We start from the raw sequence: 13,166 nt of genomic DNA, 5'->3' as shown, positions 1-13,166 counted from the left end.
ATAGCTCTTTGTCAGTACCCTTTGTACTAGTTAAAATCATCTTGTTAATTTCAATAGTTTGTGAATTTTAACAATATTTCTTTACCACTTCTATTAAAATTCTGTCCTAATTAATAAATGCCATAAATAATATGAAGCTAATCTTATAGTTTTCTCTCCTATCTGAAATTATCCTTTGGAAATTACTCAATGTATCTAGGATTTCACATATCGTTCTCTTGTAATTTAAACATATTTCTGATAGTGCAAGCAGACAGAGTTGGTCAATAAAATACTTTGTGTGCTGTGCCTCGTGACTACATGCTATTTACCGAAGTACACATTCTGTAATCTAGATCTTTTTAGTTTTAATAATGTTTTATACGTTGTTTTGGCATGCTGATATGTTTTCCATTTATTTGTACATTGCTTTATCAGCAACAAGCAAGAGAAGAAAACAAAAATATATAGTTTCATTAATCTTAAAATTAGAGCAAGGAGATTCAGGAACTAAATCAGGAAGCAATTGTTTTACACAATGGGGCAATGTTGGATTTTTGGATGGATTCCAGTTCACTGGTAATTCATTTTAACTCTTCAGTATAGAACAAGACTTGAAACACTAGATAAGGCAATACTCTTCAGATAGTGAATTCAAGGAAGTTTTCTCTAAAGAAAAATAATACAGTTGTAATGTAGAATTATGAAATTATAATACACAACTGGTCAAGTCAAAATATATAAGAATCATAGATCAATACCATTAAGCATTCTCATGAGTATCATTCTTTGTCTTTCCACACAAAACTAATTTCAAGTACAGCACCCAAAGAACATAAGCACACTCATCTTGTGCAAAAGACCTCTATTGCTTTCCATGGATGATTATTTCCATGAAAATGTGCATCATCCTCTTCCTTTTGGATGAGTATCTTCAGTCAGATTATGGATAACTAATGGAGACCTGGAGGTGGGATTTTTAATCCTTGGAGAAGGTTCAAGATCCCTCTCCTCAATGGGAGCTTGTCACCCACTGGCTGACATTCTTTAATTTAACTTAATTGGTCTTGGCTGTTCATAATTAATCTTAAAAATCAAACAATGAGCTTGTCCAATATGTTCTTTTAATCTTACTTCAGACATGTGACTTTATATTTTGTCTTACCTTTTGGTTTCTATACTTATAATCAGACTCAGATGCATTCTTCTGTAGCCATTGTGTGTCTCCACTTTAACTTGTTTTGTAAGAAGACTTTGTATCAAATGTAAAACATCAAACACTGGAATTCTCCAGTCCCACCAGCAGCACACCGCCGTTCGTGAGTTTCCCGCTGGCGTGGGGCAATATTAGTGGGAATTTCCATTGACAATGGTGGGACCAAAGAATCTCGCTGCTAGCCAACAATGCCCCACCTCCCGCCGACGGGAAACACGCGGCTGGGAGGCCGGAGAATTCCAGCCCAAATCTCTTTAGGAACATACCTAACAGTAACCTGTCTAAGTTTAAAGACCAATCTTGGGATAAAACTATTAATAAATTATTTAATTATAACTGAGGCTCATTCTTAGTTTTATTTGGGCTGGAGTCCAATTATTCAATATGAGTTGATGGGTCAAGAGCTCAGTTGGCCTTATCTGTTGTTTCCATAGTTACATACATTCTAATAGTGCAGATTTGTCTTGTTTGTTTCCAAACTACAAAAGTGATTCTAGCGAGTTAAGCTAACTTTAAAGGCAACATCACATAGTTCACCTTTGATTGGTATATACGTTTAGCTATCAATGCCCGTTCTCTTAATGATCAAGGGTTAAATCTGATATTACAAGGCATACTGCTTGTAATTTTGATATTAATGGCTCACTTTTCAGTGCATTGTAAAACATTATATCATTGTAGGATATATGTAGTAATTATGCTGAAATTAAGGGAAGCTTTTCGATATTTGTTAAAAGACTTGGTGCAGAATTTTCCTGTTCTGCCCGCCAAGAGAACCATAGCGGGCAGGACACAGACTATGCAAAGGTCTGCTGACCTTGGGTGGAATTTTCTGTCTTTGGGGCAACTACGGCTGGAAAATCCCACCCTTTCTTAACAAAAAGGGGTATTAATGCCATCAGGCCTCTATCGACTCATCTAACATCAAATTTGGTTGAGGCTCACTATCTTAAAAATGATCTGTTGCCAGTTTGTTTAATTCATTATCAGTATAACAATGTTTAAACTGATTTACCATCAAGGAATCACACATTATTTTTAAGATGACTTCCTTTGGTCATGAAAGGTCAGGAACCCCATTACCATAATTTAAAGATGCTTTATAAATGCAAGTTGTTCTTGTTCCAGATCAGTCATGATCTAATCAAATGGGGGAAGAAGCTCAAGGAACTGAATGGTGGCAAACCATAGATGCTTAAATAGGCTGCCTCTTAGCGCTCACTTTAGGCCAATAAGACTTGCCCAATGCACATTAGGGTACAGCAGCAATGCTAAGCTCTTTATGCTACCTCGCTGCAAAGGACATGAAACATGATCTTATGTCCGATCGCTCCTTTATTTTATTTGTTGGCAGACTATTTGAATAATGTCCAAATAATATATAAAAGATCTCCCCATTCTGATTTGAGTTGTAAGTTAGACTTATTGATCTAGGATTACAAATCACACCAAATTGAAGTAAAGTATTTTAGAAAAGGAAAACTCCAACCAATGCAGACTGGATTTTTGTCTTGTCTAACCTTTATCCATTTCTGATGGCCAAAACTTGATCATTCTCTTGATTCTTTCTAGTTATCAGAAATTTATCAGCAGAGGTTCTTTTATGTGCACAGTGATTTAAGATCTTGATTCTTTCTTGGCACCTGTTGCTTCTAGAAGTGTAATATTTTATGGGAGTTAACTCTCCTTGTGCTATTATATATTTGGGGCCATTTAACTACTGCCTTGTAATCTATGCTGGATATTTCCTAACACTAGCAACCAGTATGTGTAGTATGCTGTGGATGTGGCTTTTTTAGAAAGTAAAATGTTTAATCATTCACTTGTAAACAATGTTTACCTCAGTCAAAAAATATAGTTACTGGAAGCTGCTCTTGTTCATAAGAAAAAAATAAAGGATATGAAGAAAGCCTTGACGGTGTTATCTTCGTTAAAGGGTTAGGTAGTGACACCGTTCTATTGTTAGCTTTGTAAAAATGACGTTGTCGGTCTCACCAATGAAATTAATTTGAATGTTGTGCATTTGCAGCATTTGTATGCTATGAAATGAAATCACAGATATTTAAGGATGGTAATTAGTAGTGTAAATAAACTTTTAACCCGATAATTATTAACTACCATGCAACCTTACTGACACTGAAAAGTAGCCAATACAAGTGTGGAGTCTCATTCTGTCAGCTCTTGAATTTTTTGTGGAAATTTAAAATTTGTTGAATTTTATTTTATTTCTATCTCATCTCTCTAACTTTTCTTTCTATCTGTTTATTTTTCCTTCCCTGATTTGACATTGAATTTGCCCCCTTTAATTTACCCTCCTACATTTTCTCTGTTTGTTTCCCAATCCTTAAATCTGGTGGCACAGTAGTTAGCACTACTGCCCCACAGCACCAGGGACCCGGGTTTGATTCCCGGCTTGGGTCACTATCTGTGCGGAGTTGCATGTTCTCCCTGTGTCTGTGTGGGTTTCCTCTGGGTACTTCGGTTTCCTCCCATGATCTGAAAGACGTGCTGGTTGGGTGCATTGGCCATGCTAAATTCTCCCTCCGTGTCCCGCACAGGTGTCAAAGTGTGGTGACTAGGGAATTTTCGCAGCAACTTCATTGCAATGTCAATGTAAGCCTACTTGTGACACTAAAAAATAAACTTTAAAAATCTCATTGATTACCTTGTTCTCTGAGGTCCAGGTGCTCTCTAGCCCTCGCTGTGTTATTTTCAGCTTAATACTTCCGGCAACTTTGAACAAATTGATTGAGGTGTAGGACAAACTGACTTCAGGGTAAGTCTAATGAATGGGAGTAGCCTCCCATTTTAGAGAAATTGGTCACTATTTACATCCTGAAACAACAATCAGAATGTACATTCAAATCTATTTTGCCCACAGAATACTTCCATTCAGAAGAGGAAACACCAGTTTAAATAGAAATGTTTCGCTATTGAGTTAATATTTCGAAATCAAATATTTTGCCACTTAATAAATTTTTCTACATAATAGTGCATTTAGACTAGTGCTAAAGCATTAAACTTTACTGTTAAAAATATTGCTCTGTTAAGATGGTAATTACTATTTTTGAGACTGAAGCAATAATGAGATTCTTGACGATGAGCATAAAATAGTTAATGTAATTACCAGTGCCTCTTGTACTGAAATGGAATAGTGGTACAAAATTGAAGTAAGTTGAGAAATGACACGAGGAATAATTGGAATGGAAAATAAAGGCAATGTGGGAAATACAGAAGAAAATAAGTGACTGCTATTCTGATATTTAATGAGGATGAGCAGTCTTGTATGGTAATGAAATGCATATGCTCTGTAATGCCCCTCTTGTGTTTATCGCTTCTTTAAAATTATAAATTAGGTATTATTAAATCTCATGTAAACTTTACTGTTGCAGCATGGCCTTCTGACAATAGACATTCTTGTAGTGTCACTTAATGATATAATCAAGTTAATACCAAGCCAGTTGACGCTTGTAACAAATGAGCACTTGGTTTTAAATGAGTTAACTACTACGTTAAGAATGCAGACAGGAAGTTGAGACAAATGCATTAAACTATGTGCACTACATTTATGGCAGAGGAAGAAAAAACACAAAGGGACATCAAGATGGGATTAGATTTGAAAGTCTGGTGTGAAAATTGAAATCATCACTCGAAATCAATAGCAGTGGTGGCACAATTATATTAGCACCACGTTACAGGTACAGTTGATGAAGTTTTGGAGAGGGATATATAGGTTGTAAAATTTGACTCCATAGCACAGGTAGTTTTGGCACTATGGGTTTAGTGGAAAGCTTGCAAAAGTGTTGTTTCTGCCCACTTCTGACATGGTTCACACTGAGCACCATCTTGCATTAGTTTGGGCATGAGTAGATGGAGTGGGCAGATTTTAATATCCGTCAATGTCTAATGCTGATTTGATGCCTAACTTGTCATTTTGGACCTTGCTGTTCTATTGCTCTCCGTTAACTATGCACAGCAGAATATGCATCAGCTGAAAAAGGCACCCAACCCTCACCAACAACCATTTTTGTTGTGGTGCTGTGTGTGGGGAAGGCATTGGTTGCTACTGCAACGGTTCTGGGCATACCACTTTCTCAGTCATTGGGCTATAGTAGCAGATCCCCTTGGGCTGCAGCATCAGAGGCAGCAAAGAAAATGAGCAGCTTTCCGATGGAGGAAGAGGGTGAGGATAGACTCGAAGCTTTGCACAAAGCCCTATCCCAAGTCTTTTTAGGCAGTAGTTTTTTTTTTGTATAATTGGTGAATGGCAGGCAGCTCCGGCCTCTTGCACGAATAACCTGTGCAATGTCAGAACATCAGAATGCTTCCCATGTGCTCGATAGCCATCTGTGCAGGGAGCATTCTGCGTTGCAGCAGCTTGAGCTCCATCCAGATTTCAGAGCATGGGCAGCATCTGGTATCACTGCATCGTGCAGTGGTCAAGGGTGCCATGGGCTGCAGAGCACTTGAAGGAGGGAGGGTGAATAGTCAGCAGTCATGGTCCACATCAATATCAATGACAGATAGAAAGAGAGATGTGGTCCTACAGTTGAACTTGAGGAGCTAGGTAAGAAATTAAAAACAAGAGCTGTAAAGTAGTAACCTCCAGATTACTTCCACTGCCATGTGCAAGTGAATATAGAAATAGAAGGATAAAGCGGATGAATACATGGCTGGAAAGATGGTGTAGGAGGGAGGGCTTTAGATTCCTGTGATGTTGGGACTAGGTCAATTAGCGATAAAGTCAGCGGGATTAAAATTAAATATAGCCAGGACCAATTACATCGTGGAGCAATTTGTTATTGCTATTGGGGACAGTTAAAACTAACTAGGCAAGGGTATGGGAACTAGGAGATAATACCAGAGAGGAACACCAAGGTGCACAGAATACTGGGAGGGACAGACCACACCAGAGTAGGAAATAGGTTGAACCCATCTATTACCTTACTAAGGGGGAAGGTTATCAGGAGCAAATATATGTGAATATATGGACTGTTGTGAATGAAGTTGGTGAGTTGCAGGTGCTGATAGCCACATTAAAAATAAGATGTTGTGGTGATAATGGAGACCTGCCTCAAAGGAGGAACGGGCTGGGTATTAAATACAAGTTGGATATGAGTTGTTCAGGAAGGATAGAAAATGAAGGCATTAAGAGGGGAGGCAGTATAGAAAGTTGAATGTTCTTTTTTTTCAGTTATCTAGGTGTTTGCTCAGGGGCAGGCAAATTCATTTGTTTTAGTGTAGACTGCTTCTCACTGGATTGACAGTCAACAGGAGATAATTTTTCATCAAGCCTGCATTTTAAGTTGGGAAAATATTAACATTATTGTTCACCACATGGAATGTGTGCATGGCTTAAGTTTGGTTTGGAATTCATGCGGGGAAAAGAAACCATAAATTTGCCTAGCTCCATGTTAGAAGAAGAAATTCACAATGATCTTCACAGAGTCTTTTGGCAGTAGGCAGGTTGTAGTTAGCTTGGAAGCAGTTGACTTGGCCAGTCAGCTTGGATCAGCCAATAAGAAATCATCTGCCAGGTACTAGAATAAGCTGTGGGGCCAACAACTGTATAGAAGCTGTGGGAGCATTAAGATCCATTCGGAATCGGCAGTGTTCCTGATGTTTAAATCCCTGGATATGAAGCTGAAGTTTGGGCTCAGAACATAATCATGAGGCTTAGAAGAGAATTAGAAGGAGTATCTAGGCAAAAACTAATGGAAGGATCTCCATGAAATTTCATGCCTCTGACAATAGCCGGGAAACTGAGGAGAAATCATAACTACTTGTGGAGGACTGTGGCATGCCATTGGGTTGGTCCCAGGAAAAGTGAATGAACTTTCAAGAATTTTGTGATGTATAAGAAAGCTGTTGGGGAGAAGGATGTGGTGGGGAGGGAGTAACAAGTGGAACTGAGTCTTTATAAAATAGTGCTGTTAGTGGTGCTTGCATTGTTTAATTTATTTTTGTGTACAATAAATTTTGCTTTTGTCTAAGTGTGAAATTTAGTGTTATAGTTCTGTCAGTCAATTACTGGATGCTTGGATTATTCTTTAAACATTAACGGTCATGAACAGGATTGTGACACCTGCATCATTCGGTGTGGGATAATCGCAATCCTGTACCTGATTGAGAGTTTCAAATCCCCCCCCCCCACTCTTATGCCAGGTTGCTACAATTGTAAGTATGATCTGAGTTTTGTAATCACTCTTACACTAATTTTATAAATGGATTTGAGTCTGATCTAGCAGAGCATTAAATCTTCCAATGTAATGATCCTACCGTGAAAACATAACTTTTCAGTTCATAACTTGCACATTGCTTTGAATATGAATCATAAAAAGGTATGGAACTGATATTGAAACCCCAACAGTGTTTTTAATCTCCGTGGAAGTGAAGATGCAAAACTACTGACTGCATCGCTGTTTAACCAATGCAACTGTCAGTGAATATAAAACTGAAGATCCTTTTGCAGCTACACAACAGGTCAACTGTGTCTCTAAAGCATACTGATTCCAATCTAAGAATAGCATAAAATAAACAGATTAATTATGTTACATTAAATGAGCATAAATAAGGCTGAAGTCTGTGACAATCACTTCCACATACGTACTTACCAGAAAAAGGCACCTCTTAATTTAGATCAGAAAAAAGCTTTAAAATTACATAGTCTGATAACTGATGAAGGTGATTGATTCTTAGTTTTGTGCTGGGCGGACGCAAATTAAAGCTTACAATGTCATCTGAATCAGACTTGACCAGATACACTGACAAGGAACTGAACTGAACCAGCCATATAAATACTGTGGCTACAAGGGCAGGTGAGAAGCTGGGAATGCTGCAGTGAGTAACTTGCCTCCTGACTCCCCAAAGTTTGTCCACCATCCACAAGGCACCAGTCGGGAGTGGGATGAAATGCTCTCCACTTGCCTGGATGAGTGCAACTCTAACAACACACGAAGCTTGACACCATCCAGCTCAAAGCAGCCCACATTGGCACCCCCCTGCCTTCTGGAAATCCAAGTACTGTACTTGAGTTTCCAGAACGCATTTGACAAAGGGCTGCATAGAAGACTATTGCACAAGTTTGGAGCTCATGGTGTAGGGGTAACATATTACCATGGATGGAAGATTGGCTGGCTGACAGAAAACAGAGAAAGCACAAAAGGGTATTTCTCTGATTGGCAGGATGTGACTAGTGGAGTCCCACAGGGGTCTATGCTGGGGCCTCGGCTTTTTACAATTTAAATTAATTACATAGATGAGGGAAGCCAAGGTAGCTAAATTTGCAGGTGACACAAAGATAGATAGGAAAGCATGTTGTGAAGAGGACATGAGGTTGCAGGCAAATATAGATAGGTCGAGTGAGTGAGCAAAAATCTGGCTGATGGAGTATAATTGGGGAAAAAGTGAAAATGTTCATTTTGACAAGATGAATTAAAGCAGAGTATTACTTAAATGAAGCACAGCTGCAGAATTCTGAGGTGCAGAGTAATCTGGAATTACAAGTCAAATGATGACTATGAAACAATTGTCCATGGTTATTAAAAACCCATCTGGTCTACTAATGTCCTTTTTGGAAGTAAATCTGCTATCCTTGGTCTGGCCTACATTTGACTGTAGACCCACAGCAATGTGATTAACTCTTAACTACCCTCTGAAATGGTCTAGAAAGCCATTCAGTTCAAGAGCAATTAGGGATGGGTAACAAATGCTGGCCTTGCCTGCAACGGCCAAATCCCATGAAAGAATAAAGAGTAATGCTTCAGCTATAGTTGGTGAAAACAGGAGCGGGATTTTCTGGTCGCGCTCACCCAAAACTGGAAAATCCCGCCAATGGACCTTTGCATGGTCCTCTCCCCTCCCGCTACGATTCCTGTGGCAGGCGGGACGTGAAAATTCCAGTGCACACTTCAAATACTGTGTGTGGCTTTGGTCTCCTTATTTAAGGAAGCATGTAAATGCAATAGAGGCAGTTCAGAGGAAATTTCCTAGATTGATAGCTGGAATGAGTGGGTGGGCTTATGAGGAAAGGTTGGACAGACTAGGTTTGTTACCATTGGAGTTTCAAAGAGTGAGGGGTGACTTAGCTGAAGTATATTACATCCTGAATGGTCTTGGAAAGGTGTACATGGAAAGGATGTGGGTGAGTCCAGAATGAGAGGGCACTGTTTTAAAATTAGGACTTGCCCTTTTAGGACAGCGATGAGGTGAATTTTTTGAGGATTCTGTGATTTTGGAACTTTCTGCCTCAGAAATGGGTGAAGGTGGGTTCATTGAATATTTTTAAGACCAAGGTAGGTGGATTCTTAGAAACACAGAATATAGGAGCAGGAGTTGGTCATTCGGCCCTTCAGGCCTGACCTGCCATTCAGTGGCTGATTCTCTCTCTGCATTATCCCTCCACCCACTCCCCATATTCCTTGATGCCTTGAGTCTGGAAATGCATCTATTTACTCCTTGAATATATTCAGTGAGTTGGCCTTCACAACCTTCTGTGGTAGAGAATTCCAAGTTCACCATCCACTGACAGAAGAAATCTCTCCTTTGCTCAACTCCTGTTTCCAGCTAGAGGAAACAATATCCCTACATCCAGTCTGTTCAACCCTGTAGGAGTTTTATATATTTCAATTGGATCGCCTCTCATTCTTCTAAATTCCAGTGAATACCTGCCTAGTTGACCATATTTCTTCTCTTGTATGAAAATCTTGCCATTCCAGCAATCAGTTTGGTGAACCTTCACTCTACTCTCTGTGGCAAGTATATCCTTTCTTAGGTAAGAAAACCAAAACTGTACACAGTATGCCAGATGTGATCTGACCAGGGCCCTGTACAGTCAGGCATCCTTGCTCTACTCAAGTCCTCTTGCAATGAAGACCAACAAACCATTTGCCTTCCTACCTGCGCGCTTGATTTCAGTGACTGGTGTACATGGACACTTGGGTCCCTTTGTACATCAACATTTGTCAATCTCTCACCACTTAAATAATATTCTGCCTTTCTATTTTTCCTACTGAAGTAGATAACTTCACATTTATCCACATTATACTGTTTCTGCCATGTATTTTGCCCACTCACTAAACTTGGCTAAATCACCTTGAAGCTTCTTAACATCCTGCTCACCATTCACATTCCCATCCATTCAGTTCTCTATTTGCTTGCTAAGCAAGGCAGCTAGAAAATGAAAGCATCTAACTATGAAAAAGCTGGGGGTTCAATGTACTTTACATTTGAAATGCCTTTTCTCAGCTCATTCTAAATAAAATGTAAAGGGATCTATTTATAACTTTATGAATAGAATTATACTGGAATTGATGCAATATGTAAGCACGTCTTGTTGTTTTTACTGTAAATACGGAGGCTAAGGGGAGGGATAGAGGTCTACAAAATTGAGAGTCATAGGGTGGATACTCGGGCTTTTTCCCAGGGTGGAAGTGTCAGGTGGGGCACAATTTCAAGGTGATTGGGGGAAAGTTTAAGGGAGATGTGCGGGGGAAGTTTTTCACGAGTGTGAAGGGTGCCTGGAATGAGCTGCCAGAAGAGGTGGTAGAAGCAGGTACATTAGCAACATTTAAGAGGCATCTGGATGGCTACATGAATAGAGGAATACAGATAAAGTAAAGGCAGAAGGGTTTTTTTAGTTTAGTGAAGGCATCACAATGGGCTTGGAAGGCCTGTTCCTGTCTGTACTTTTTTTTTCTTGATCTCCTACAACGGTCTTGGCATCTCATGGTTTTAGTGCCTCAGTCTCTTGAGTTATACTAACACACTTCTAGTGACTCACCAAATGTACATTGCATTGTGAAAATGGAAATAAATCTACAATCTATTTCTTTTCTGGCACTTTAGCTATTAATGCTTCCATTTACTGATTAAAAGAAATTGATAGTGACTTAAATCTTCTCGATGGGATTGCAAAGTAGGATAAACAGTGGCTTAAACAGACAAAATCTGAAGCATAAATATGTGTTGGGAACAATGGTAGGGGTATATAACACCAGTGACCCAAAGAATGTTTCTGCTATGACTTCATGGCTATGTTTTCCTGTGACTTTGATTTCTAGGCTGAGAAGAATGATGAGGCCAATGCGAAAGCTGAGCAAGAGACTACCAAACCCGAAGACAAGGCTCACAAGGCTGCCACCAAAATCCAGGCTAGCTTCCGTGGCCATATAACACGGAAAAAGCTCAAGGGGGAGAAGAAAGGAGAGTCCGCTGTGGCAGCGAAGGTGGAGGGTGCAGAAAAAAAGGACGACGCTAAAAAAACAGAGGCTATCAAGGAAGAGGAGGCAACGGCAACAGAACCAGCCGCATCTGGTTCTGAAGGGAAAACGGAAGAGGCAGCAAAGCCAGTAAGCAATCCTGAAGCAACCCCCTCCGATGCTGAGAAGGCCTCGGAGGCAAAGGAAGCTCCCACGGAAAACTTGGAAAAAGCAACGCCAGCAGCGAAAGATGAAAAGCCCGCAAATGGTGAAAAGGATGTCAAGGAAACAGGAAGCGCCGCAAGTACTGCCACTGAAAGTACCCCATCTTCAAATGTAACCTCTAGCCAGGAAAAGGAGAAGAAACCAGTGGAAGCACCTGCTGCAGAGGCCAGTGAAGCAGCAACAAAGGCCCAAACTGAGACAGCTGCGAGTAGCACAGCACCAGAGAAAACAGGTAAGGAACGTACATAGTTTTAAAAAAACAAACACCTTAATATGCAAACTGTTTCTGTAACTAGTGGTGAAATATAGGTCTTCTCGCCATGTTATCCTACTTATATTGGTTAACATTAAAATTCTAAATGATCCAGCAATTTTAAATGCCTTTGAGATTTTCAATGTAGAAACACACACAAGTATATTTCTTGTTGATTCTACTGTTAATGTTTTCATCAATAATTCTTCAAGAAGCCAATCATCAGAACTAAATAAATTATAAAATTATACAAAAACTGCTGACTGTTCAACATCGAATAATCATTATCAATTTAAATTGCCAACCCTGCATCATGGTAAGTGTATCCATTCAACAGCCTTATTGAATTTTTGAGTCCACCTCAACTGTGGAGTGCGAGAGGGAGGTGTGTATGTATATAAACTCCCATACTGTAACAACACTACTGGCTTTAATTAAGGATTCCTAGTCCTGTACCTCTTGCTTTCAGTCTACAATATAGAGCAAATCGGTATTGAAATGCAACAGCTGTCATTTATTTCAAAATGTTTTCACAAAATCTCCAATGCTAGTAAAAACAATGCAAAATCAGCTAAGGGACAAGCATTAGTATGTTATTATCAAGACCACCAACTTGTTTGAACAGTAAATGATGCCTTAAAGGTTGTCCATGAATCACTTATGATAGATACTTCAGAAGCTGGTTGAAATATGCTCCTATGAGAATCTGAAAATCTCCTGTAAATAAGGATCTCTAACATTACCCATTATGTTGTTTCTATTTCATGTGACCATACTATTAATCACAAAATACTTTCTCATTTCCTCATTCAATATCAGCCACGCTCCACCAGCTGAAGCATGGAAAACAAACTTGTGTATACAGTATTCCAGGAATAACAAGGATTCAGGGTATCCAATTAGATTGGGCCTTCGGCACATACATGAGTAAATACAGCAGAGTAAATTCAATGAGGAAAATCGACACTTGCAATTCACCCTGGCTGTTTGGCATTCTCCATGTAATTTGGTACCACTGAAATCCAAAACTGCTTTTGTAATTTTTGATACTGAGCTGGCAAATGACATTACTTCTAAAATCAGATACCATTTGTGGAATCCTATCATTTTAGCATGTATTTTATTTCTTAAAAATACATTGGGCTTGAGCAGCCTTCCTTACTTAAAATTGTCAGAAATTCCAAAGAACTCCACCTTGTTCAGACTGCGTTCTTGAATTAAGGAGACAGACAATTGCAAAAGGAACATCTCTGGCAGGAGATAGTAATACATTCTGATCTGAGGCCAGTAACCA

The 13,166-nt window shown here is 39.3% G+C and overlaps 1 protein-coding gene across 1 annotated transcript in view; it reads left to right on the top strand.

Moving 5' to 3' along the window:
• gap43 (growth associated protein 43) overlaps positions 1-13,166 on the top strand; it is a 210,635-nt gene that overhangs the window by 63,318 nt on the left and 134,151 nt on the right. Inside the window, exon 2 of the mRNA XM_078232539.1 lies at positions 11,257-11,851. Within this exon, the coding sequence (XP_078088665.1) occupies positions 11,257-11,851 (595 nt within the window). The remainder of the gene's footprint in view (positions 1-11,256; positions 11,852-13,166) is intronic.

Source organism: Mustelus asterias, chromosome 17, assembly GCF_964213995.1.
Source record: "Mustelus asterias chromosome 17, sMusAst1.hap1.1, whole genome shotgun sequence".
Taxonomy (NCBI): domain Eukaryota; kingdom Metazoa; phylum Chordata; class Chondrichthyes; order Carcharhiniformes; family Triakidae; genus Mustelus; species Mustelus asterias.
The sequence above is the reverse complement of the archived record's forward strand: the minus strand, read 5'-3'. Positions and strand labels throughout refer to the sequence as shown.